The sequence below is a fragment of the Ostrinia furnacalis genome, unplaced genomic scaffold, assembly GCF_004193835.3.
Source record: "Ostrinia furnacalis isolate ACB-3 unplaced genomic scaffold, ASM419383v2 OfSCF3542, whole genome shotgun sequence".
In the NCBI taxonomy this organism is placed as follows: Eukaryota; Metazoa; Arthropoda; class Insecta; order Lepidoptera; family Crambidae; genus Ostrinia; species Ostrinia furnacalis.
The window spans coordinates 201554-228620 of NW_021133781.1; the positions used below are offsets into that span (position 1 = coordinate 201554).

Below are 27067 nucleotides of genomic sequence, written 5' to 3' on the forward strand. Positions count from 1 at the left end.
TTTAATACTTATAGTGGTAAGTTACACCTTGTGTATAATTGTAATAATCACTGTCCATTTAATTGTAAGCAAATTCAATTTATAACTGAAAGTGTAAGGGATAATTCAGATTTGAATTGTTTATTTGAGCGTAGACCCTAAGCTGCTGAGATCTTAAGTTTCAGCGGCCTTAGTCACACGTAAGCTGTAGGACTAGTTACAAAACGCTTCTCATACACTAGCTGATCAAAAATAATAATTTGCTTCAATGATGCGCATCAACTGCTTCGACGTGAAGCTTGTAATATAATGCTTCAACGATTTCAACTAAACTATTTCACCGACTTTCCTTTGAGAAAAGTCACGAGATGGTTGGTGAAAAATTAAGATCTGCCGTTAAATATTCAAGTCGCAAGATTAAGTAATAATAAAGATGAACGCCTAGTTAAGTAACTCATACTTTGTAACATTAAAATGTTGTTGACAGTAAATTTATGATTATTAACAATAATTTATAATAATATAGTTCTTGTAGAAGTTTAGCTGCTGTAGACTAGTAATCAGATTTAGTGATTTGTTAGTATTTTTTTAATGTAAAAAGCGTGGCAAAATGCTACATTCAAATGATTTTTGGAAGTGGGTGTTTTATTAGGTAATTTAGATAATTCTTTTGCGATGTTCCGTTTTGACGCTTGAAAGTCGTGGAGTTTAGGAAAAAATAACGAATATAAACCACATCGTAAGAGAAGTGTTAAGGTGTTTAATTTTGTTTTAATAGTTAGCGCACGTAGAAAGGCTATAGAAATGACTATGCAGTGGTTCGCTGTGGTTTGTCAATTGTTTTGTCTTTTATTTACTAATGATGAGTACTGTTACAGTTTAATTGAATGTTTTCGTAATTTAAATTGTTGTTTTTTAATATTTATTCTGTAATTATAGATGTTAAGCTTGTAAAACAAATATTTATATTTGATTAGTATTAAATAATACGCTAAATCTGATCGCATGAACTAAGTACCTACCGTAGGACGTTTCAATGCCTATTAATAAATGTTTACGTGTACCTACCACATTTCTTCAACAATAAATTTCCTTATGCACAAGCTTTATTTGATAAAAATACATTTAAAATATAGATACTAGTCTTACTTACACTACATTACCTTAGTTGCTGTGAAGCAGCCGCGATGTTAAGTTGCATGACGTCTACTTTCAATATTTTACGGGGATAAGCCCCTATTAATTATTGTTATGCTAAGTATATGGTGCGTTTGTATGTAATGAAAAGATCTTGAGTAATAAATAAATTGCATTGAATATTATTTTTCATTTAATTTGTCCACTACAACACGTACGAGCTATGGCGCCTACATAACAAAACTCGACAAGAGGTCAAAAGTTAAATTTTTGCTCTAATATTTATACCAGGCATTTAATATCATACAGTTTGATTCTTAAATAAACTGTATTAACTATTAGTCTATTACAGATTTTAAAGAAAATCTACTTCTATTCGATGGTACCTACACAATGCGTGAAATACAGCGGTACTTTTTTTTTCTTTTTGAGCACAGAAAAGTACGCTAATATGATTTTAAGGGCTTCTTTTTCAATTTCAAATTGGTATCGTCCGCGTTAGATAAATGAATAGGTAACGCCCAACATGGGAGTAAAGTTTCAGGTATTATTGTTTTAATTTTTCCATTACAAAATTAAATCTTCGCTACATGAAGTAATTTACTAGCTACCTACATTTTGGCACCCAACATGGGGGTAAAGTTTCGGGTATCTTTATTTTTCCAAGAAAAAGAACTTAGCTATAGATAAGCATATAGAACACATTTTATTGTACACCACACAAGACAATGCAATGGTAGGTAGGTTACCCACAACATAAAAAAAGTTTGGTACTTACCTTACTGCAAAATTGTTGTTCGATGAAGGGAAGTCCTGTAGTATGGATTTCTCTGTCCCAAAACTGAATGATGAAATTAATGAAACACATCTGCAACAAATACAAAACTTTTGTTAAAAACGAAGTACCTACTCAAACTATCATCTCGTGGGTGTCGTGGATAGGCTTAGATTATTAAAGCTGGATAGGTAGGTACCTACATACATTGTATTTTGTACATCACAAGTTACTTTAGTTACCTTGAAATAATATTGATTGATACACTATATTCTCGTCACTAAAATCACTTAAGAGAATTTACAATAAATTACATCACAGAGATAGGTACACACTTTCTGCACTTTCTGCAACTGAAATTGTTCACTTGCGATTACGGGTAGATGTTCGCATTATGAAAATTGTATGCTCCTACCGCCATAAAATATTCGAGAATATTCATTGAAAATTTATTTGTATTAAAATTTATTTATCACATTCCTAAAATGTGATATTTAATATTATTATTATTATTTATTGCATTTGTTTGTAAAATTATAAATACTTTTGTGTTTTTTATTTTACAATGTTTCTAAACGTAAAGGTTCGTTCAAAACCTATGCCAAAAAATTATGCACCTATTTTTTCAAACTCATAGAAAGTGTATAAATCAATAAAGAATTAAATAAGCCTGATTGATTAAAACATTTTACTCAATTAACATATTTTATTGAAAAATTTAAACAATTTTTTTCATACATCTCACTTTTCAAAATGTCATTATATGAATTCGTNTACAGCGGTAACTTTTTTTTATTTTTGAGTACAGAAAAGTACGCATCCATACTGCTTTACTGTGACATTGCCACGACCTTTATTTGGCGCAGTGCAGTGGCCGGGCCAGGTCGTAGTACACACAGTTTAATAACCTATTAAATGTTATGAATATTAAGTGCAATTTCAAATTGGTATCAGTTCATTACAAAATTAGATCTTCGCTACTTAAAGTAAATTTACGCGCCATCTAGCGTTAGATGAATGAATAGGTAAACCTATACATTTTGGCGCCCAACATGGGAGTAAAGTTTCAGGTATCATTATTTTTCCGTTACAAAATTAAATCTTCGCTACATGAAGTAAATTTACTAGCTACCTACATTTTGGCGCCCAACATGGGGGTAAAGTTTCGGGTATCTTTATTTTTCCAAGAAAAAGAACTTAGCTATAGATATAATAAAGAACACATTTTATTGTACACCACACAAGACAATGCTATGGTAGGTAGGTTACCCACAACATAAAAAAAGTTTGGTGCTTACTTACTGCAAAATTGTTGTTCGATGAAGGGAAGTCCTGTAGTATGGATTTCTCTGTCCCAAAACTGAATGATGAAATTAATGAAACTCATCTGCAACAAATAAAAACCTTTTGTTAAATACGAAGTACCTACTCAAACTAGGTATCATCTCGTGGGTGTCGTGGATAGGCTTAGATTATTAAAGCTGGATAGGTACATACATTGTATTTTGTATCACATGTTACTTTAGTTGCCTTGAAATAATATTGATTGATACACTACATTCTCGTCACTAAAATCACATCACAAATAAGAATTTACAATAAATTACATCACAGAGATGCATACTTTCTGCAACTGAAATTGTTCACTTGCGATTACGGGTAGATGTTCGCATTATGAAAATCGTATGCTCCTACCGCCATTAAATATTTGAGAATATTCATAGAAAATTTATTTGTGTTAATTTTATCACATTCCTAAATTATGATAGGATTTAATACTATTATTATTTATTGAATTTATTTGTCAAATTAAAATACTTTTGTTTTTTTTTATTTTACAAAGTTTCTAAACGTAAAGGTTCGTTCAAAACCTATGCCAAAAAATTATGCACCTATTTTTTCAAACTCATATAAAGTGTATAAATCAATAAAGAATTAAATAAGCCTGATTGATTAAAACATTTTACTCAATTAATATATTTAATTGTACATTTAAACATTTTTTTTTCATACATATCACTTTTCAAAATGTCATTTTAAGAATTCGTCTTAAACAAGTTTTCGAACGCACCGAGTAGTTTGACATTGACGTTTACTGTATCTGTTTCCGGCCTTTACGGTTTTCTCAGCTCCCATAGCAATCATGGCGGTGAACAACATTTCAAAAAAGCGAAAAGTACGTTCAATAAGTGGTCTAATAAAGCAAAAATATATATTCTAAATGATTCAACAACGTCTAATAATTATGTTAGTGTCCCGAGCGGTTACATTTAGTCAGTGAAAGTTCAGATGTTTTTGGATATTTCAAAGTGACCAACACAGGGTTGTGTTATTTTATTGCACAAATCAAACAGTCTCGTGCCCAGAGACGAGTTTTCCTTGAAATAACTCTGCTAGAAGTTGTGATAAGTGAACACGAGTTGTGTGCGTTGGTGTTTTTTGCGAATAACAACATAACCTCTTCGTGTATTTCAGTTCGTCGGAGACGGAGTTTTCAAGGCGGAACTGAATGAGTTCCTCACTCGGGAGCTGGCCGAAGATGGTTACTCCGGCGTGGAAGTGCGCGTCACCCCAACGCGGTCGGAGATCATCATTATGGCCACCAGAACCCAGAGCGTACTGGGAGAGAAGGGTCGCAGAATTCGTGAACTGACCTCCGTGGTCCAGAAGCGTTTCAACATCCCTGAACAGTCTGTTGAGCTGTACGCTGAGAAAGTCGCCACTCGCGGTCTCTGCGCCATCGCGCAAGCCGAGTCTTTGAGATACAAACTTATCGGAGGTTAGTATTTCATTTATTTGCCAGCATTCTCCTTTAATTTTATGTTTTTGACCTTTTTATGGCATTGGTTGGGTTTTATAGATCTTAGGTGGAATTGTGTAAAGCAATTGTAATCATTTGACAGTTCATAACGTATGATAAAGTCATTTAAACAAGCGTTTAACAGAATAATTGTATGTTATGAACAGTCAAATGATAACGATTGCTTTACACAATTCCACCTCAGATTCTTGATTTTAGTTTGTTTGCAATAACTGAATAATCACAGCCAAACAAAGGCAACACACTAATGTCAGACTTAGTAATTAAGTCTCGTTTGACAAGATGCAATTATGAATTAACGATGCTGCAGTCTAAAAAAATATATTTTTAGAATGACCTTACTTCAAAAATAACCTAAATTAGTATTGTGAGATTTCGAATTCATGTCATGTAAACACACAAGTAAATAATTTGCATAGCTCTAAAATGTAAAGATGTTATTTCATAAGATACATTTCAAAAATTACCTCAAATATTTTAAATGACATTAATTCTTTCAGGTCTCGCTGTCCGTCGTGCCTGCTATGGTGTGCTGAGGTTCATCATGGAGTCTGGCGCCCGCGGCTGCGAAGTGGTAGTGTCTGGCAAGCTCCGTGGCCAGCGTGCCAAGTCGATGAAGTTCGTCGACGGCCTCATGATCCACTCCGGAGACCCATGCAACGACTACGTCAACACCGCCACCAGACACGTACTGCTCCGGCAAGGCGTGCTTGGAATCAAGGTTGGTTATGTTTTATTTATTTTTATCTAATATCCACAATTCAGGGATTGCAAGTTCATCAATGGCTTGTGATCTAATTATTTGTGGTATATCAAACTAGCAAGTTTATTGGAGTGTTTGTTTTATACAAGCTCTTGTCGGTGCCTGCTAGACAAATATTATTTATTACCACACCAAGAGATTAGCTCAAGTTTGCTGTTTTAAAATCTAAATTAATTCCACTACTAGTGCATAAAAATGCAACAGAATATTGATATCTATGTTCACCCACATTCCAAAATAGTCATTTTAAACTTTCAAGGAGTTTTATTAAAAACTCCTTGTTTTTATTAAAAACTCCTTGTTTTTAATAAAACTCCTTAGATCTTTTACTTAAAACTTTTTAGAATTATTAAAAACTCCTTGAAATTGATTGCAAAGAATATCTATCTCACATGCATATTCACTACCAGAACTAATCCCACCTCTTTCTCACCACTGCAACTCCTGTTTATCTAGTATCTGGTTTACTATCGGCTGTTTTTTCAATCGTAGGACAACTTATGGGAAGATTATTTTAGGCACATTGACAGTTTCAGTGTGGGAAATATTTTCAAGTTTATTCTCCAGTTAAAGATATCTGACGATTGAAAAATCAGCCCGAAAACTACTTTTCATTTTACTGATCAACAATGTTAACCCGCAGGTAAAGATCATGCTTCCGTGGGACCAGCAAGGCAAGAACGGCCCCAAGAAACCGCAGCCCGACCACATCCTGGTCACGGAGCCCAAGGACGAGCCGGCGCCCCTCGAGCCTACCAACGAGCGCGCCATGGCGCCGCCGCCTGCGCAGCCCGTAGCCGCCTCGGCATAAGTTTACGTTAATATACACTCGTAAAAACATGACTCTTTTATTTATAAAAAGTTAACTGATATACCCATCCCCACCCTAAGGGCTATATTTCACTGGGACACCATGTCGGCGCAACCAGTCGCCGCTACAACAAAATGTATGCAGCTTAGCGCAACCAAATGAGCTGTATACATTTTGTTGGTAGCGGGCGACTGGTTGCGCCGCCATGGTGTCCCGGTGAAATATAGCCCTAAAAACTAATTGAATGGCTAATGCCCGTTTTCACCATCATGATAGATTGATGGATGCATCAATTCCTAATTTTTAAGTGACCTATGGTAACACATAACATGAATTTTGTTTTCATAGGGGTCACTTAAAAATTAGGGATTAATGGTGAAAACGTGCATAATTCATTTTGTCAAACATTTAGAAAACAGGCTTTCATTCATTTCTAATGATTCTGTACTGTAACTACTTCCCACTACTAGCATGATTTAGTATTTAATATTAATCCTTCAAGCTCCGCGAATCCAGACAATAGATAAATCAATTGTTACGCGGTAGCCGGCTACCGCTTGGGGGCTGAGAGGTTATGAGATCTTTTTTAGGGCCAGTTATCACTTCTCTAGATAACCATCACCATTAATTCCAATTCCCAAAACATTGTCCTATATTGTATTGTAACTTACCTGGAAAGCCATCGTTATTTAAACACTCCTTGAATGAGGGTTTTCGCGAATGAAAGATCCGCTAGATGGCGGGACGTGGATGTGGGGTCAGACTGCTGCGTGATTGGTGGATTTTGACATATCTGTCAATGTCATGTCAAAAATAACCAATCGTGCAGCATTTGGACCTCGCGTCTACGTATTGCCATCTGGCGGATTTTTCATTCGCGAAAACCCTCATTGGGCATTTTCATAACAATCAAGAGACCCAAGAAAAACAAACTATTACATTTGATACAACAATAATTCAACATCGAAATAAAAAAAAGTACAGGGGCATGAATGGGCATAAAATGCAAAAAACTACTGAACGGATTTTGATGAAACTACAGTATTTTTGTTTATACATCAGTGATCAGAATAACAGCGTACCTACTGTAACTGACACACTAAATTTCACACGGGCAAAAGCTACGATTAGGAGGATTTTCATTATCATGTTTTTTCAAATCAATAAGCGCGGAAATAAAGCTTGAGTAAATAGGTTTTTGAGACACATTAATTAGGTATTAGGCATAATTTGAAATACCCTTAAATTAAAATTAATTTAAGGGTATTTCAAATTATGACTGAGCAATTATTAACATTACACCAACAGTCATGAAACATAATCAATAAGAAAATAACAAACACTACAGTTTACACCAACATTTATTTATAAAACATGACTACAATCACCCTAAACCAAGTGCATTATTATTACTAAATACATTTATTACGTCAGCAAACCACCGAGAAAAATGATTATGTACTTTTTTGTTGATTCAACGCGTGTAAAATAAAATTGATAACTAAATTTTTCTTTCATAAATAACTAATATTAGTCGTAAATGATTTCAGGTAGTCACCGGTGCTTTGCTGAGCGTCCAATACATTTCATTCCTCCTAATTACTGTATTCTTGGAAAATCCATAAAAACGTCTTATTAAATCTATCGTAAATAAATCTTAACTAAAATTGGACCAAAATACACTTCTCATCCTTAAATTAAACTTAATGCAATTACCCCGTATAAAGAAAGATACACTTGTATGAAATGCAAGGGAAACCACGACAGAAATTGACACGGCTGGCTCGCCTACCACTACAGTAAATATAATCAAGTGGTTTACGTTCATAAATAAAATTTAATTAACTACCAGACAATACAATAATCATTATTGTGGTATTTTGTATATATTTTAATTAATATGCCATCCGTATATTTCTGTCATGCCGTTGGGTTGGGCATATAGACAGTCTGTGCATTGTAAAGATTTTTATAGTGCATTTTATTTGTACCGCAAGGACAAACTGTTGGAACACCAACAACTATTCACATAGATTTATTTATTACGATAATTTATTCGTATTAAAAGCCAAACACGAGATTGTGACGAAAACGTTGTAAAATTTAATTTGAAAAACAACCGTGAATACTGAACGTAAGGTTTGGAATCGCTCGACCACAACACTACAATAAATATCAAACTTAACTATGCAACGAGCTAGTGCACTTTACTCTGATTTTTAATATCGGTCATTAGATAACTATACTGTAATCGACGAGTTCCTTTATCTATAGTCCTAATATCAGATGACTTAAATTAAAAATCAGAGCTTATTTAAATACACAATATTTATTTTATCCTCACCAAAAATAGGAATGACAAAAGCATCAAGACAATACGCTCAGTCGAGTGACAGTGGGGTTATGTCCACATAGTAAAAAAGAAAGGTTTGGGCTTTGCCTGGTCTGTTTTGTTCACCTATGTTGGTTTATTGAAAGATATCTAACACCAAATTTAATAAACATGACAATAAAATGCATTATCGTTACTTTATCCACAATTTCGTCATGAAGCTGTACAGCTTAAACCAATAAAATGATTTTAAAATTACGTAATGATATTTTTGTTTTGGCCCTAGACAGTAATAATACTTTGGCGTTAGTCACAGTGCAGCCATGCTTCTTAGGGCCCTCGCCCACGGCGATTTTTTGTAGCGCGTTAGTAGCGCGTTGGCATCACTTCTGTAGTGCGTTGCAAATGCGACTAACGCGCGTTAGTAGCGATGCTGTCGCGTGTTTCGTAAACGTCGTGGGCGAGGGCCCTTATTGCAACTCACAGTGGGTAGATGATGTCAAGAGTGACATTTCTTTAACAAAAATTGTCATAATTTCATTCATCTACCCACCGCATTCATAGAAGCTCGGTGCATCATAGACAAAATTGTCACAAGTCATCGGCACGTTTATTAAACACGAGCGAGATACGAAGGGTGGTCATCGTTGCAGGAGCCTGCAGCGGCGGCGTCAGCGGACGCCGAAGTTGGGAGTGGAGTGGTTTTGAGGTTATCTGCAAGAAAAGATAGAGTTTAAGTAAGAAAAATTGAAGTTACGTCAAGATGAGCCTAGAGTAGGGTATCAGAGCTCTAGGTACGAGGGGCGCGGGCAAAAGAAATCCTTTGGCATACTCCCTTTACCTATTCTGCGTGTTGCCACGACTTTAAGTGTGAGGGACATACTCTGTAGTCACCGGAACATGTAGGAGGGTAGTCTCTTCTAGCGGAAGGCTCTTGGCGGACTTGGCAAGCCTGTCTGCACTGGAAACTTCGCATCTTAATGTCATAACCTTTTCGGAGCCACTGCGGTTCTCAAATCTGCTGTTCAATGCTGATAAACCTTCCGATGATGCTCTGTGATGCCTTTCGAAGTGACGCCTCTCCCGTTAGCAGTGAACTGCAGCTGTCTGAATTGATGAACGACTTACAGAGCGAGGCGTGCTCAAATGCCACTGTTTGTAGTCGGTTTGCTAAGCGACTGGCGCGCGGCGGTGCGGTCGGCGAGCTGTGTGTACTGTAGTACTGTGTGTATAGGGACACTCACTGAGCATCGGCTTCAAGCGGCGGCGCCATGCGGCAGACTAACGTGACCGCAGCAGCGATAGCGGACCGCAGCGGCGTGGGCAGCAACTGGCGCGCGGCGGTGCGGTCGGCGAGCTGTGTGTACTGTAGTACTGTGTGTACTGTAGTACTGTACGTACTGTAGTACTGTGTGTACTGTAGTACTGTGTGTGCGCAAGTTTTGTAAGAAATTGCAACAAAATAATGACATTGTATGTGTAAACAAACAATACCATCCATTAAAGGCTCCAGACATCAGTATACAGCAGAATCAGCGCAATAAAAAAATAGCGCAATATTTTGTTGCAATTTCTTACAAAACTTGCGCGCAAAAAGCAAATCTAGTATGAAAATAATTAAACTTCTAATGCTCGTAACTCAGTTCAGACTGAGTTTAGAGGTATACATGCCATAGTAAGTTTGGTTTAAAACACTATTTTGAAATCAAAAAACAAAGTTTGGTCGATGGCCGCGCGAAAAAAAAAAGACGCCACCTTCCATACAAAATCTGGCATTGCCATTTAGCGTGGATTAGCGGGGTGTTGCGCCGTTACCTATTGGCGCGCTCACATACAAATCGCGCTCGGTGCGTTTCTATGAAGATGACCTACTCATTTGTATTTACTCTGCTGTCACTACATAGTATAAAACAAAGTCGCTTTCCGCTGTCCGTCCCTGTATGCTTAGATTTTTTAAACTACCCAATGGATTTTGCTGCGGTTTTTTTAAAATAGATAGTGATTTAAAAGGAAGCATTAATGTATACTTGGCACCCGTACGAAGTCGCGGCAGGTCGCAAGTTCAAAATAAAGGATTCCTTAGGCCCGGTTTCCACAAGGCGGAGCAGAGCAAAAATGTGTCGGGCGGACTAATTTTTCTATAGAATTTGACAGCGGAAATAATGAAATCTGATTGGTTATTCAAAACACTTCTCTCCGCTCCGCCTTGGTGGAAATTGAGCCTTATTTGCATATAAGTGACCGATGTTAATTCCATTTGCTCCATAAGTGGACCTAGTGATGATGACGATGAAAAAAATATATTTTACGCCGTTTTTAACCGACTTCAACAAAAGGAGGAGGTTCTCAAATTGTTCACTTTGTAATAAATAGAAGCTTTATCTTAGTCGAGATTAGGAAAAGTTGTGGCTCAGTTGCTACACTTCCCGCCTCGTGCAGTCACGCTGGTACTCAACAGTACAAATGCGGAAACTACGCAAATTACAACGAATTACATGTTACGTAACTAATTGTTGCCCGCGACTTGATGAACACGAGTTAAATTCATAAGCATCCCTAATTTAGACGTGTAGAGCGATGCTAGTTTATTATGTGAAAGCCAGAAAAGAAATTGACCCCAAAAATATAAGGCTATACTCGCACTGGTGAATTTTGTCACAGTGTCAGTAAATCTTTCTCTTTTACACTTTTATGAAGAGAATAAGAGAGACAACGTACATAGTACTTATCCTTGACTATGGAAAGACATAAGTACTGTCACGGTGACAAAATTCACCAGTGCGCGTGCGCCGCGCCTAAATACTATATTATTATAGTTAGTTAAATGTTAACTCCTGACAAAACTCGGACAAGCGTCGAGATTCTTACACATTTATGGTAAATGTGTAAGAATGGCGGTATAATGGGGATGTTGCCTGGGTCAAAAAGCAAGAGTTTTAATTAGTCCGTCAGTTAACTTATCAAAAAATACTCTACACGTATTTTTCACTTTTTCAAACTAATGAAAATTTAAAGAGATAAAGCGCCCCAAAGTTCATATGAAGAGGCCCGTGACGTCAACGCTTGCTTAAAAATGCCGCACGTTGTGACGTCGTGCGCAACTTCAACGCACCATAACTATGTAATTATTTGTTAGATTGACAAATAAAAATATATGTGTCCAATATTTTTTGATATTAAACATTACGGACTAAAAAAATTTTTTTAGGCAACTAGCCTATTGCACGCTACCGTTATGCCATNTAGGGACACTCACTGAGCAGCGGCTTCAAGCGGCGGCGCCATGCGGCAGACTAACGTGACCGCAGCGGCGATAGCAGACCGCAGCGGCGCGGGCAGCGACTGGCGCGCGGCGGTGCGGTCGGCGAGCTGTGTGTACTGTAGTACTGTGTGTACTGTAGTACTGTGTGTATAGGGACACTCACTGAGCAGCGGCTTCAAGCGGCGGCGCCATGCGGCAGACCAACGTGACCGCAGCAGCGATGGCTGACCGCAGCGGCGCGGGCAGCGACTGGCGCGCGGCGGTGCGGTCGGCGAGCGCTCGCAACTCGTGGAAGGTGTTGCGCGTGTAAGGATTGCGACGGGACGCATAGCGCCACGTCACGAAGTAGTAGTACACGAACGGCGTCAGCAGACTGCAGTACGCGCTGCAAACATATTGGAAGGTCGTCAAATGTGATGTAATAAAAATCCTTAGGATGCTAGTTCATATCCGGCTCGAAGGACCAATATTTAAGAGCTCAGGAAAACTTTACTGTCGCCTAATCGCAGCTGCATAACCAATAAGATCTCAACTAATCTCAAGGCAGTTGGAGCAGAATAGTTCTCGAGTGGCGGATCACCGACCGAAAGACCAGCAAACTCGGTGGACCGAAAATCTGATGAAGGTCACGGGAAGCGCCTGAATGCAAGCAGCATAGGACCCGTCGTAGAAATCTTTTGGGAAGACCTTTGGAAGTAAAGGTGAATTGTTGAAAGAAGCGTAAAACGAAAGACATAGTGTAGGCAGGCCTTGGTGGATCTGTTGAAAGTCACGGGAAGCGCCTGGATTCACGCAGTGCAAGAAAAGTCGTTGTGGAAATCCTTGGGACATTCTTCTAGCAGTGGACGTATTTGTTTGACCGCCCGTGGAAATCCTTCCGGCTTGCCATTGCAGCAGTAGACGCCTACTAAAACAAAGCACAAACGATGGTGTACTCACAACAGCGCCATGAGCACGACGACGGGGAACAGCACGATCTCGGCGAGCGCGGCGGCGCGCAGAATGTTGCGCGATTGGAACTCCACCAGCGAGATCAGCAAGCGCGCCACCCACATCGAGTTCTGGCCGAGCGTCTGAAATACAACACATTTTGAAACCTTGATTCCTGTACACAACCCAGCCGGGCTAGGATGCGCGCCGTGATATACTTTATCGACGTCAAAATGTATGAGCAAAATCGATAAAATGGCGTGATAACCGCTTATAGCGGCGCGCATCCGAGGCCTACAGGTCCAGTCGAGGGAATGCTAGGTCGCCTTGCTAAATAAAAGCCAACTTCACAAACGAAAAACTCCACAGGACACACTTAAAACCCAATAAAGTGAAGTAGGATGTGACACAGGCCACATATCGAGCAAGACATGACATATCCCAACAAACATACTACTCAATGTTCCAGCAAGGCAACAGATTGTAGTAAAAAGAGAATAAAAAAATAAATAAAAAAAACTTCGCAAACAATATTGTTCCCAAGATAGTCAATTTCATACACACAGATTTTACTGTATAAAGGTCCCACGAAATACTTCACTTGCGCAAGCTAAGTGACCACAGCGCCATCTATTGGTAGTTATACGAATTTTGTTCTTATAAAAACTCGTACAATTCCTTTAAAAAAAGGATTAGATTCCTTATTTTCATATAAGTGACCGCACCGATGTTGATCGAATCTGCTCTTTAACTGGACCTGCCCATACATGCCCTGACATGAGCTCTGGGGTTTTTTTGTATGGCGTTACATCGCTCCGTGAATGGATTCGATCAAAAAGTGCCTCTTGTCTAGTACTGATGATGACGACGAAAAATAAATTACGACGTTTTGCATACGGTTTTTAATTGGTCAGTTTATAATTAGAGGATTTATTCCAGTCCAGATTAGAAAAAGTTCTGGCTCAGTTGGTACACTTCCCGCCTCGTCCGGTTACGGTGATAGTCACCCAACTGACAAGTGCGGAAACCACGCAAATTACAACTAATTATATGTTACATAACCAATTGTTGCCCGCGACTTAGCTTGATGAACACGAGTTAAATTCATAAGCATCCCTAATTTAGACGTGTAGAGCGATGCTAGTTTATTATGTGAAAGTCAGAAAAAGAAATTGACCCCAAAAATATAAGGCTATGCTCGCATGGGTGACTTTTTGTTATCGTGACTGTATATCATTCTCTTTTACACTTTTATAAAGAGAAAAAGAGACAACTTACAAATCTTATTCTTATCTATGGAGAGATATACTGTCACGGTGACAAAAGTTTCGTGTGCGCGTGCGCCGCGCCTTAATATGTAGTTAGTTAAATGTTAACTTCTCACAAAACTCGGACAAGCGTCGAGATACCATAAATGTGTAAGAATGGCACGCTACCGTTACGCCATGGCGTTATTACTGTAACAGCTAGATTGCTGTAATTGTCTGTTCTGTGACGGTTGCAATTTAACTGTGCGTGTAATTTAATTGCTATATTTAGCCTGTGTTTTATTGTAACTAGTCCAGCGAAGAGCAAGGAACAAAACTACAGAATCTCCACAATACCCACTCTTGTGGTAGCTCAAACTACATTACTTTAGAGTCTGCGTAAATCTACGCTGAAGAGGCATAAGCGACTCTGCGCGTGGCTTTTGCCATTTAAACGGTTTAGGACATAATCTAAAGTTTAGAAATTGGTTCCCAAACTTATTTGAGACGCGCCCCCTTTCGACCTTACAAAAATTTCGCGCCCCCCTCCTCCAGTCAAGATTATTTATTGGTCGTATCGAGCAGTCTGGAATGCATTCTCTCAGCGGTCGCAGGTTTTTTATACTTAAGTACACAGATAGCCCGCGCCCCCTTTAAAGGTCTTTGCGCCTCCCCTGGGGGGCGCGCCCCCCACTTTGGGAACCAATGGTTAGATTATGTGTTCAGTCGTTTTCCTTAAATAAGCAAAATCTGCATACTTACATCAAGAATGGTGAGCGAGTAGGAGGCGGCGTGCAAGAGCGCGAACAGGAAAATGGGCGTCAGGATCACTGCGACGAGTCAAGGAATCATAGTATTCAAAATAATATAACGCAGGGGTTTTAGGGGTAGCCATCTTTTGAGACGGAACTGCTAAGAAATTATAATCGATGTAATGTGCACACTTATACACAAGTGCGCACATTGGTATCGGCCGATTCTTCATACAAATTATAATCGGACCCAACTATCGTCCGACAAAAAGTTGGTGGTCTGCGCCTAGGCCCGACCCAACTATCGGTCGACAAAGAGTCTGTAGGCTAAAAGGAACAAAATAAAGAGAAAACAGTTCTTAAAAGAGCCACTAAAACTTTCGTTTTTATACGACGACCTCGGTGGTAGTGGAGTAGCTTAGACACCATTTTTTTTTTTTGAGTCTTTGAGGAAATTGTACTTATTCATAAGGGTTTTAAAATAAAGCACCAAATTAATTTTCCATCCGAAACGGAATCTAAGACCCCATGCGGAGAGCCGGCAAAGACCAACCACTAGTATAGAGGATAAGCCACCCGGTGGACCGATGACCTAGTTAACGATTGGGAGTCGTTGGATACAAGTAAAACTCGTGTTATTCCACCGATAATAATCAATTCTTCATAACCAAGCAGGTCAGTAGGTAGGTCAGAATACAAACATTATTGACGCGCACCACAACTACCTACGAGGTAAGCGACCTTGAGTTTGTGTAAATTATCCAATACGAATTCCGAAGATACTAATGGAAACATGATTGTAATATTTACAAATGTATTTATATTGTCTAACTAGCTTAGCTTCATAATGTTTTTAACTGGTCAATGAATAATTATTATTCTAATGAATTACGACTGGATACTGCAGAACATTTTCACGATTGCGCTCGCATTCATTCGATATACAAAATAAGCGGCTATATAAATATCGGCTCAGTATTAAAAATAATACTTGCCGCGACCTCTTTCATACCGGAAAATTTTGCTTAAAATAAACAAGTTTATGCAATAAACACGAAGTAAAAAAATATACAACTGGCGGCTGGCGCAAATGAAATGGAGTTGTATTTTTACATCATGTTCTTGTTGTAAGACTTGTGAGGTTATTCTTATCAGATCCCAGGTTAGAATACCTTCATAACGATAGGCTCTGGGGTCCTTATCGGACAGGGAGATATTTAAATCTATCTAAAGATTATAGAAATTCATACAGTAGTCAGTGACTGCAAAAAGGTCAAAAACCTTCACTGTTATAATTGGAGGCAATAACCAAGCTCAAGGGCTTAGCATACGCCCCTGCGAATCACAAAATCAAATCATTGTCAGTCGACTGCAATGACGTCATTTGACGTGAACATAAAATTAAAATGTCTCATGATGTAAAGTTAAAATTAAATCTGGTAAATTAAACTTTGCCCTGTTCATAGTAACAATATCGAGGAAAACTTTTAAATATTCATCATAATGGTAAAATCCCTGACAAAAATATTAATTTCCATCTCCATACGTCAGATGTAATAGTTAAAATTTAACAGTTAAATGGTGAACTTTGTAGTCTATTTTTTTTTATAAAGATATTTCAAGTACTTGTACATAAATCAAAACTTCTATGCGGATTTCTACTTCAGAATTCCTGCGTAAACTGCGTGAAGCATGTATTTCCAATTATCTTGTTTTTGTTTTCAAGTCGTAAACATATGTCAATTGAACAATAAAAGTTAATTACCTATTTATGCTCTCAATGTGTTGTCAATTTAACGAGGAGATTCAAGGTTGGTGTATTGCAAACACTTGCAATGCACAACTACAATCCTTGGCCACACTACTGCGATGAGATACCATAAATAAGATGTAGTAAAGTAAATGTCGAAAGTATCTGTTGGGACGTCCACCCACAAGGTGGACCGACGACCTGATAAAGGTAGCAGGAAGGCGCTGGATGCAGGCAGCTACCGACCGTGCGATGTGGAAGTCATTGGGGGAGGCCTATGTTCAGCAGTGGATGTTCTATGGCTGAAATGATGATGATAATATCTACTGTTAACAAACATCAAATTATACAATATTGTTTCAAAATCGCACCTTATAACCACGATTAGGAAGGGCAGGAAATGCCCTATGACTATGGCATTAAGTTCGCCTAATGTACCATTAAAGTTTGAATAAATAAGTAAAGTAAAAAAAGCGACAAGGGCGAAAATTTCGTTGTAAGTGGGCTTCTAATGTTTTTTTCTGTGATTCAGTGAAGAATTTATGAAAGTTAAAGTTAGTATTGTAAAGGATACACAAGTTAGGCGCCACGTTCATGAATATCAGCGAGTAGAAGAGGTAGTGAGCGGAGTCCTCCAGGAAGAACCGCGCCAGGAATTCCCGGGAGAGGGAGATTTCGCGCGCCGGGATCCGCTGGTGCAGGCGGAGCGCCGACGTCGCCGCGTTGCCGAGCAGCGCCTTGTAGAAGGCCGACACTGGGCTGGGGGCAAAGGTTGTGGTTTGAAATACAATCAAGAAAAAAAAACCCAATAATATTTCAGCCGAATAAAATAGTTAGCTGACACCCATATTCAAACATTACTATGAGGTTCACAGTGCGCGTGGAGACACAGGCAGGGTGACACACGAACTAATCCCAGAGCTCTAATACTGGTGAAGTAGGCAGTCTCAATTCCACACATTGAACAAAAATAAACACTTTTACACATAACAATGTGGTTAGACCCAATTAACAAATTGGGTCTTCAGATTAGTTGACATTAAATCATGCAACTTTCTTGCATTCACTTTTTCATTTTCATTCATTAGCCCATCTATGGCTATCATTAAAGACTAAAACAAGACTCACTGTCTGTGTAAATTAATTTCAAAGTGTAACCTTAAGATTAGTTATTACTAAAATTACATTTTGATTTGTTACAAAACTTATTATTTTGCAACAGTATAATAAGTTTTTAAGCTAAGTAATTATAAATCTAAAGTACATATTACTTAAACTTTGTAAATCATAATTTAACTTTCCAATATTTTTACAATTTGTGCTGGATGGATACAAAAGCATTGTTAAATTTCAATATTTTTTTTATGCATAACAAGGCAGGCATTTGACCACAATTGCACCTGGTGTTAAGTGGTGTACATTTACAACTAGACAGTAAAACAAAGCATGTCTTTAAGCTGAAGCAATGTAAAATATAGTTACTTATTGAATAAAGGTAAGACATATCCTATTGTGCACAAGACAGTGAGCAGCCGGATGCCCCACAGGGCCACGTCAATCTTATTGGCGGCCACATGGGCCTTCAGCGCTGGGATGCCCTTCGGGGGACCCGTGTCTCCTGCTTGTGGGTTTTGGTCTGCCATAATCTGCAAAGAACAATCTGAATGAGGAATGTGAAAGTTTTACATAGTTTTGTAAAAATAAAAAAATATTCATTCTAAAAGATGACAAAATTAAATATAGGTTATTTGATTTACTATGGAGAGGTTGTGTACATTACTTTGTGTTAGGATAGGTAACTAGAAAATACTTGTGCCTGCCTGTATCTGATCAAAATAATATGGCAAGTACAAAAACTTTATATTTTCATAATTTTACAACATTAAGAGTTGTACTTCCATAAAAAATAAATGAACACTTTATCAACAGCAAAGATTGACTGTTATCATAATGATAATACAACAGATAAGAGGTCAAATTATGCCATGACTGGTTCAGAACATGTTACTGGAACTAAACAATAGCTTTTACGTATAATAACAACCACACAGCGCCGACGTAAATTAAGAAGCGAGAGAAATTGATCGAGTAGAAAGTTACGAATTTCTTTGGCCAAATAAGTAGATTAATGGGTCATACAAAAAATACTAAAGTACCGTTACTAGCTTGATATAAAAACCTTTATATGACATCAATATCATCAACAATTAGCATAATATGAAAATCAAGGACTTCGCTAGAAGGAAAACCTGTTTCTATGTTTAATTATACGCTGTAAAACTACGAGTATGAATCGCTACAACTTGTGAGAGTGTCTCTTAAAAAATCTTAGAATACTGCGTATCACTTATATAACATGGATAACTTACATTCAATTCTATCTATTAATCACGTTAATTACAATTAAAACCAATTAAATTGCACGAAATAAGAACCCAACGCAATCAAATCGAACATGCATGATTTGCCAAATGAAAATGACTGACTTTGACAGATAGATCCACGGAGTTGCCAGTTCTAAAGCCACGTAAAGCAGTGTATGTGTTATTCACCCCTTTTATAGCCGTTGCATTACACTTGCCTTCAATCTGCGTTTCGTTATGATAAATGAAAACAATTTTTACTGATTTTTATCAGAGAATCTCAATCTGACACTTGCCGTTTCGTTACATTTCATTCGCGGTGACATTTAAAAGTTTTAGGTTATGTGTGAAATTGATTGAAAATGATAAAAAAAATATTTATCAATAAATATGCCCAATACTACAAATTCTATGAATCCCATAGGAATTTTAGTGCAATTGCTAATGTATTGGATAAGTTTAACGTCGGGGACACTACTGAAATTAAGGTTATTTCAGTCAAATTATTCTATTGATTATTTTTGCACTTTTTTACATTATTTAAATTATCTAACAATTTGAACATTTATTTCAGGGTTGGGTGAGAAATTTACGAGTCCAAAAAGAACTCGTATTTGCCGATATTAGCGATGGTACTTGTGCAAAAAAATTACAAACAGTCATACCAAGACATCTCAAAACCGATGCGTTGACTTACGGTAGCTCCGTTCATGTCACGGGTACTTTGTCCAAGAGTCCCAAGGGACAGCTCGAGCTGGTCGCCGAGAGCGTGCGTGTCCTAGGCAGCTGTGTGGTCTTGGACGGCTATCCATTCAACCCCCGGACTACCCATCCTCCAGAGTACATCCGCCAATACCTACACCTACGATCCAGAACGAACTATATTTCGGCCATACTGAGAGTAAGACATGCCGTATCTAAGCACATAAATGAGTTTTTTGCATCTAGAAACTATATACACATTCACACCCCAATATTGACATCAAATGACTGTGAAGGGGCTGGAGAGGTCTTCAAAGTGCAGCCTGATAACGATGAGACTGTCAAGGCCATGATGCAGGAGGGAAGAGATAGAGACTCTGTGTACTTTGGCGCAAAGACTTTTTTGACAGTATCTGGCCAGCTTCATCTGGAAGCAGTATGCAGAGGAATGGGCAATGTGTACACCTTAGGGCCTACATTTAGAGCTGAGAATTCCAGATCAAGGTTGCATTTATCAGAGTTCTACATGTTAGAAGCAGAGCTAGCTTTCTGTGATAGTCTAAACCAGTTGCAGTTCTGTATAGAGGATTTACTTAAATATGTATTTACAAAAACTAGGGATTCCAATGAAGCAGACTTGTTTTTGATTGATAAAGAAAAGGCCAAGGTCCTAAATTGGATTGACAAAGAGTTTGTAACTATGTCCTATGATGAGGCAAAAGGAATTTTAAAGAAAAAAGGAATAGCAGACACAGAGGAAGGAATAAATAAAGAGCAAGAGCTGGCACTAGTTGATCACTGCAATGGGATACCAGTGTTTGTTGTGAGATGGCCTAAAGACATGAAATCATTTTATATGAAAGAATGTGATGATGATAGTTCAAAGGTAAGACGGTTTCCTAAATTACTTTTTAGAATATTGTCAATGATACACACTCAAAATGCAGCAAGTGAATGAAACTAATTCATTGAATTTTTTTCTTTGCAGGTGGATGCTCTGGATCTGTTAGCCCCAATCACTGGTGAGATAGTGGGAGGCAGTCTCAGGGAAGACAACTATGACAAGCTGAAGTTAAAACTACCCTCAGAAAAGCTCAATTGGTACCTGGAACTTCGAAAATTCGGCAACATACCCACAGGGGGCTTTGGGCTGGGCCTGGAGAGGCTACTGCAAGTGATGTGCGGAGTTCCTAACATCAAGGATACTTTGCCATTCCCTCGGTGGCCACATAACTGTGACATGTAAATAGTATTAAGTAGATTTTAAATTATTGTTGTACAGATATAAATCATTAATAAATTGTTAAATTATTTTGTGTACTTTTAATTCTCCCTACTGCATACAGGCCTTGAGTATAAGTTTTTAATTGCATTGTTAGGCATCAGTCTCCTCAACTACTTTATTTTTCGCTTACACAAAGCACGTCAGTTATAAACCGAAGAGTGTAACCAGTCTAGTAATACAGGATTATCTTTCGCATAAACGACCTTATTTATATGAGCAAACAAGCTAGAATGCAGATGAGGCAGCTACATTCGCATACGTAAGTTCGCAAGAATTTCTGTGAATACTGAATTTTATTTTATTGCGTAGTTTAGTTATGGCGCTGAAAGTCACCCCGCCTGTGAAACGTACGAACGCGTTATTCAAGTAGTATTTATTAGCATTAATTAGCGATGCTAAAGTTTCTTTTTTGATTAAACTTACTTAAAATTTTATAGGTATGTTCTAGTCTAGTCTATGTTGTAGAATTTTATTTTAGCTAGCATACCCTTTGTATGCGGGCTAGTGACCTCTAAATTGACATTCCTGAATGAACAAACTTGATGACCTCTTCTCTGCACGTGAATCTGTTTGTTTTGCAACGCAGCATCAACCTACAAGGCGGTAAGAAGACTATCTCAGCCCAGCAATTAACTTAACAATGCTGTAATTGAAAATTGAAATGTTTGATTTCGGTTAGATAGAACCATAAAATGTTTTTACCTATCATCTGCTGCAAACCGCGGCTTCACTCGCGTGAAATTTCGTTTGTCACAGATCGTCATAAATTATAGCCCATATGTTATTCTGGGTTATAAACAATAATACTGTAGTTTCATCAAAATCCGTTCAGTAGTTTTTGCGTGAAAGAGTAACAAACATCCAGACATCCAAACTTTCGCATTTATAATATTAGTAGGATTATTTAGGTAGAATTAAGTAAAACAACACTTGTTATNTCGCAAGTGTACTTTTTATTTTTCACTTACACAAAGCATGTGATGAGTGAAACCAGTCTAGTAATACAGGATTATTATCTTTCGCATATTGACCTTATTTATATGAACAAACAAGCTAGAATGCAGATGAGACAGCTACATTCGCATACGTAAGCTCGCAAGAATGTGAATTTCTATGAATACTGAATTTTATGTATTGCGTAGTTACGGCGCTGAAAGTCACCCCGCCTGTGAAACGTACGAACGCGTTATTCAAGTAGTATTAGCATTAGCGATGCTATAGTTTCTTTTTTGATTAAGCTTACTATTTGGCTATTATTAACATGGATTATTACAATTATAGGTCTATGTTGTGGAATTTTATTTTAGCTAGCATAGTGCCCTGTGTATGCGGACTAGAGTGACCTCTAGCTTGACATTCCCGAATGGAACAAACTTTATGACCACTCACTCTGCACGTGAATCTGTTTGTTTTGCAACGCAGCAGATACCTACAAGGCGGTGAGAGACTATTCTTTGGGTAAGACTATCCCAGCAATTAATTTATCAATGCTGTAATTGAAAATTGAAATGTTTGATTTCAGTTAGATAGAACTATGAAATATTTTTACCAACAAATTTTACCTATGTATTGTATTTATATCATCTGCTGCATAATAATAACTTATCTCATAATAATTATTTAGGTAGAATTAAGTAAAACAACACTCTTGTTATCATGAAGATAATTTATTGAGCCTCCAATAGAATAGTACAGATATACAAACAAAGACAAGAAAATTAAAAGAAAGTTTAAAGTTTCAGTGATTTATTGAAAACAAAACCAATGTTTTTGTGATTTTTGTAACATTTTATCATCTAAATAACATACAAATTGACTAAAACGAAACAAATAACTGCTTCTCAATTGATACACAAATACTTTGTATCACCATCAATTTGTTTGATCCGCTATATACAATAAATTATAAAGTAAACAGACATTATGCTAAATTATAAACAACCTGCTTCATTCCCTGCGGTAATCAAACGAGATTCGCCCAAGTACATGCGTAGCTCGAACCTGATATTTGCTAGATTTTGTAAGTTATACAAAAATTAACATTATATTACACTTTACACTTGGCATTACGTATTTACAAAATATATTACACAAATGTTACTGTGAAAAGAGCGTATTTCGATGCTAGTACGTCAGGAACTTAACTTTAATATCACATTTGTAAAATATGTTATAATTATCTTAAGCACTACATTCAGGTAATTGACGGAACTACGTTCCTGATAAGTTTACGAGACCTACCACTAAAAATTAAGATTAATTCAAGACACATCATAAGGTAAAGCAACCAAAATTATTGCGCGTTTACAAAGACCTTTTCAAACCCAATTAACATTCCGTTAAAACCACCAAAAATTCCATTACTATAACTATCACACACAAGTGATAAGCTTACTACTTGAAAAAATATAGGTAATTATGAAAATGCAAATTCCTATAACATTTCAATATACGGTATTTACATGATGTAAGGCTACCACTTAGAAAATGCTTATAATATAACCGTTAATGTTAGTCTTGTGTAGTTTACTTTAAGTCACAGCAGTATCATAACTCGCAGTAGGACTCGAACCCACCACCCTAGTGTATTTACATATAAAATTCATAGTCACTTCATTCGTANCAATGTATTTACATAAAAAATTCATAGTCACTTCATTCATACCATAATCATTGCACCCAAGGGTTGTCCGAAGAAAACATATTTTAGATGATATTCTAAATAATCCATTAATTGTCGTACAAAAGTCAATTCGGTTAGAAAGTTAAGTATAGCCGTAAATTAACACTTCACAGTTCACGCACACTTCACATAATGGAGCACAGTCCGGAGAGTTCGTTGCCCTTCATGACGGGTGGTTGGCGGCTGAGTCGGCGGCCTTGGAGGGCGGGTTTGAGGGTGTACTCGAGTTCTGGTTCTTCCCCGGGCGGGAGGGGCTCGTCATCCGCGCTGACGTCATCCAAGCGATCGGCGGGCGCCGGGGCAGGTATTGACTTGGAGATGTTGATGCGAATGCCGCCGGTTACGGGCGCGGTGGCGGGCGCGCTGTCGAGCTGTAGGTTACCGTCGATGGACGACAGGACCGTGGTGTGAGTCGTGTCGATCGTCGGCTGAGGGGACAGCTCCTCCGCCGTTATCACTGGCTCGTCGTCTGGAAATTGCATAATGTTGTAAGTTAGTTTGTCACTTGCGTTACTCTTTTACAGTTGGTATTTGGAAGGGTAGAGGATGAGCTCTAAATATTCAACCTAATCTATGCTAGAGATTGAATCTAGTTTGGAGCTTTATTTTTATTGTTATGGACCCAAGTGCTGTAAAGGTGAAATACTAACGCTAACCAAGATCAGCTACACGCTAACAAAATCAAAAAGAACACCAACCAGTTTCAATAGATCTTAGCATACTAATAGTCAATAGTATCAGAAGCAGCACTAGCCAGGGTCAATAGATTCCTGCTTGATCTTAACATTCTGATAGTCAACAGAATCAAGTCGAGATGTTCTAAAGCCCGGTCCGTGAGCACGTAGAATTTTGGCCAATGACCCCTAGCTACCCATCCTTATCGCTCGCGCGTAATTAATTATATTGCTGTCGCGACTGTGCGACTGGCACCCGCAGTGAGTGTGCGAGCGCGATAGCAACATAATTACGCGCGAGCAATAAGGATAGGTAGCTTGGGGTCATTGGACAAAATTCTACGTGCTCACGGACCAGACTATACTGTTTATTTTTTTCATAATCATCATTTCAGCCATAGGACGTCCACTGCTAAACATAGGCCTCCCCCGATGATTTCCACAATGGACGGTTAGTGGCGGCCTGCATCTAGCGCTTTCCCGCTACCTTTATGAGGTCGTCTTCTTATTTTTGCTATTTCTTTTTTTTATTAAAAGCAGTCCTAACCTGGGTCAATAGGCTCCTGCTTGATCTTAACATTCTGACAGTCAACAGAATCAAGTAAGAGATGTTTTACTGTTTCTTTTTAACTATTTTTCTATCAAAAGCAGTTCTAACCTGGGTCAATAGGCTCCTGCTTGATCTTCACGTTGTGGAAGTCGAGCTGCGCCTGGCGGTCGCGCTCGCGGCGCGTGTCGGCGGTCTCGTCGTCGGTGTCGGCGTCGTCCTGCACCACCACCTCCTCCACCGGCTCGGCCTTGAACACCACGTCGTCCTCGTCGCCTTCGTCGATCTGCGGGAATAGGTTAGACCGTGAATTTTGGACGTTATTGGACTTAGCTTGATTTAAAAAGGGCGCAGGCCCCTCTTTCCCACTGAGAACTCTTGAGCACTTGCCTAGGATCCACGATCAAGTAGGCTCCCATATGCTCTCAATGTACAGACGAGAGCACACAAGGTAAACGCTATGACACCTTATTTAGTTGCAAGTCTATGCATATCTTTTTCCAAATAAAGATATCAGTTTAGATGAACCCTTATCCAATTAATGGTTACTGACTATAAATAAATAAATATCTAATCAAGAGTTTAGTTACTGCATAATACCGGGGACATTTAAAAATCCCAATTGTAGAAAGTACATGGCTTTTTCGTTCATTTCATTCAAATGACGTCTACTGCTAAAGAACTGACAAAGGCCTCCCCAAGGAACTCCACAACGACCGGTCCTGCCCTGTCCGCATCCAGGTACTTCCCACAAGTTTTACCAGATCGTGATCCACACATGGCTTTTATGATTGAATAACAAAGCTATCAAAGTAAGTCGAACCTCAACTTCGAACTCCTCTTATGTTTTTCTAATTACGTTGTGGGTCCAATGACAGTAACTTTCCCCCGGGACAAACTTAACCTTCACTGGTTGGGTTTTTATTGGCAGTCAAGCTGGAGATCCTGGTTACACAGGATTAGAAGCGGTGGGAACGAGAGGTGGGAATAGTCTGCGGCGGCTATCCGCCACAATCCTAGCTTGGACCACCGCCTTAGATTTGGGAGCGATCCGCTTCCGCCTATGAAATTGGGCCAGCCCCGACCTGACTGAACATGACCGAATGGTTCGCGCATGCGTGCTGCGGCCTTCACAATACGTCTGCGTCACTCGCACACCCGTGAAGACGTATGCTGCCGTCTCGCTTCAACGCCGGTCACCGTTCTCCGCTCACTCATCGCCATTGAAGAGAATTTGAAATATGTCGTCGTGACACTTCTTCCGCGATCGCTTTGCTCTTAAGATTTAAATAATTTTACTGCTATAATTGTATCCTAATCAATCCCTTGCTATTCCTGTTGTTAAATATAATTTCCAATCCGCTAATAATATTTTTCCTTCCACCGAGTTCTTCCTAAGGTAGGATTTCCTGCCTAACAATAATCTTAACGATTAAGAATCGGAATAGGATTCCGAGTAGAATATATGGTGGGTTGTTGGCAAATAACCCCCATAAGTCTTTCTATCAGAATGTGTACTAACCTCGACGGGTTCCGGCAGTGGCTCGGTGACGACCTCCACGACGGATTCTGCGTCGGAATCCACGTTGTCGTCTGCATCCAGAACCTCGATGGGGTCCTCGTTGGTCTCCACTGGCACCTCTGCAGGTGTCTCCTCTTTGGGGGGCTCCTCTTTTGTGAGCGACGCCTGTGGGACGGGACGTGTTTAGTCATGGATATAGGACATGGACAAAACTAAGCTAATTTTGTAATCACTATTTCACTTACAGATAGAAAAATAAAAAATATCTTTCAGAAGGAAATATATCCGACGACATTATTCACAATCTGCAACCGGACGTATCTTAAAAACTCATTTATTTATGCAAGTAGGCTTTTAAAAAGCACTTTTACACATCTCAGTATTAACACTACCACTGCTTTAGGACAATAAATGGGCCAGTACTAAGAAGAAGCAGCGCAATAAAAAATGTCCTCTATTTTGCCTCTAGTAAATAAAATAAGTGGTTCTTCTGCAGTAGTGGAGATTTCTGACCTGCCGAGCCAGAATATGCGCCAAAACGAAGAAGGCCAAGAGAAGAAGTGTTAGAAACAAAGGGGTTGTCGATAAATGCTTTGATAAGGTTTTATCGTAATATTTAGAACTTTTATGTTGTATTTTGATTAAATTCTCACTAATACGGGCAACATAATTTAAAAAGGTCTGCCCGCGACCATGACCCGTTAACCGAGTTGAAACGTCGGGAAGGTAAAT

At 38.5% G+C, this 27067-nt stretch overlaps 4 protein-coding genes across 6 annotated transcripts in view; 2 read left to right on the top strand and 2 right to left on the bottom strand.

The window, feature by feature from the left end:
* The first annotated feature begins 3957 nt into the window (after positions 1 to 3957).
* RpS3 (ribosomal protein S3) lies at positions 3958 to 6315 on the top strand. The gene is made up of 4 exons (XM_028311700.1): positions 3958 to 4067; positions 4367 to 4670; positions 5213 to 5433; positions 6119 to 6315. Exons 1-4 carry the CDS (start codon positions 4035 to 4037, stop codon positions 6284 to 6286), a joined length of 726 nt encoding a protein of 241 aa, XP_028167501.1. The 5' UTR covers positions 3958 to 4034; the 3' UTR covers positions 6287 to 6315.
* A 1314-nt stretch (positions 6316 to 7629) lies between these two features.
* Positions 7630 to 19051, bottom strand: Kr-h2 (transmembrane protein 33-containing Krueppel homolog 2). Its single transcript, XM_028311686.1, has 7 exons — positions 18929 to 19051; positions 18042 to 18205; positions 17134 to 17318; positions 14820 to 14887; positions 12820 to 12953; positions 12044 to 12265; positions 7630 to 9332 (listed from the first exon to the last, which is right to left on the bottom strand). Exons 2-7 carry the CDS (start codon positions 18200 to 18202, stop codon positions 9329 to 9331), a joined length of 774 nt encoding a protein of 257 aa, XP_028167487.1. The 5' UTR covers positions 18203 to 18205; positions 18929 to 19051; the 3' UTR covers positions 7630 to 9328.
* Positions 19052 to 19232: 181 nt separating this feature from the next.
* On the top strand, positions 19233 to 20936 carry AsnRS-m (asparagine--tRNA ligase, mitochondrial). The gene is made up of 3 exons (XM_028311685.1): positions 19233 to 19410; positions 19497 to 20510; positions 20613 to 20936. Exons 1-3 carry the CDS (start codon positions 19285 to 19287, stop codon positions 20868 to 20870), a joined length of 1398 nt encoding a protein of 465 aa, XP_028167486.1. The 5' UTR covers positions 19233 to 19284; the 3' UTR covers positions 20871 to 20936.
* Positions 20937 to 22557: 1621 nt separating this feature from the next.
* The window catches only part of Pcf11 (Pcf11 cleavage and polyadenylation factor subunit), a 38271-nt gene continuing 33761 nt past the window's right edge, over positions 22558 to 27067 (bottom strand). For all 3 annotated transcript variants that reach the window (XM_028311693.1, XM_028311692.1, XM_028311695.1), the window contains 4 exons: positions 26336 to 26500; positions 24925 to 25099; positions 23533 to 24061; positions 22558 to 23492 (listed from right to left, as the gene is read on the bottom strand). In XM_028311693.1, coding sequence (XP_028167494.1) covers positions 23718 to 24061; positions 24925 to 25099; positions 26336 to 26500 — 684 coding nt within the window. In that variant the 3' untranslated portion in view covers positions 22558 to 23492; positions 23533 to 23717. The remainder of the gene's footprint in view (positions 23493 to 23532; positions 24062 to 24924; positions 25100 to 26335; positions 26501 to 27067) is intronic.

What these genes read in the sequence shown, in the direction of transcription:
- RpS3 (XM_028311700.1), top strand. Translation starts at nt 4,035, where the DNA reads ATGGCGGTGAACAACATTTCAAAAAAGCGAAAA. An exon ending in ACATTTCAAAAAAGCGAAAA is followed by an intron (nt 4,068 to 4,366) that starts GTACGTTCAATA and finishes CGTGTATTTCAG; the next exon opens with TTCGTCGGAGACGGAGTTTT. An exon ending in AAGGCGTGCTTGGAATCAAG is followed by an intron (nt 5,434 to 6,118) that starts GTTGGTTATGTT and finishes GTTAACCCGCAG; the next exon opens with GTAAAGATCATGCTTCCGTG.
- AsnRS-m (XM_028311685.1), top strand. Translation starts at nt 19,285, where the DNA reads ATGATAAAAAAAATATTTATCAATAAATATGCCCAATACTACAAATTC. An exon ending in GGGACACTACTGAAATTAAG is followed by an intron (nt 19,411 to 19,496) that starts GTTATTTCAGTC and finishes CATTTATTTCAG; the next exon opens with GGTTGGGTGAGAAATTTACG. An exon ending in GTGATGATGATAGTTCAAAG is followed by an intron (nt 20,511 to 20,612) that starts GTAAGACGGTTT and finishes TTTTCTTTGCAG; the next exon opens with GTGGATGCTCTGGATCTGTT.
- Kr-h2 (XM_028311686.1), bottom strand. Translation starts at nt 18,202, where the DNA reads ATGGCAGACCAAAACCCACAAGCAGGAGACACGGGTCCCCCGAAGGGC. An exon ending in ACTCGCTCACCATTCTTGAT is followed by an intron (nt 12,954 to 14,819) that starts GTAAGTATGCAG and finishes GTTGTATTTCAG; the next exon opens with ACGCTCGGCCAGAACTCGAT. An exon ending in GTCGTGCTCATGGCGCTGTT is followed by an intron (nt 12,266 to 12,819) that starts GTGAGTACACCA and finishes ATATGTTTGCAG; the next exon opens with CGCGTACTGCAGTCTGCTGA.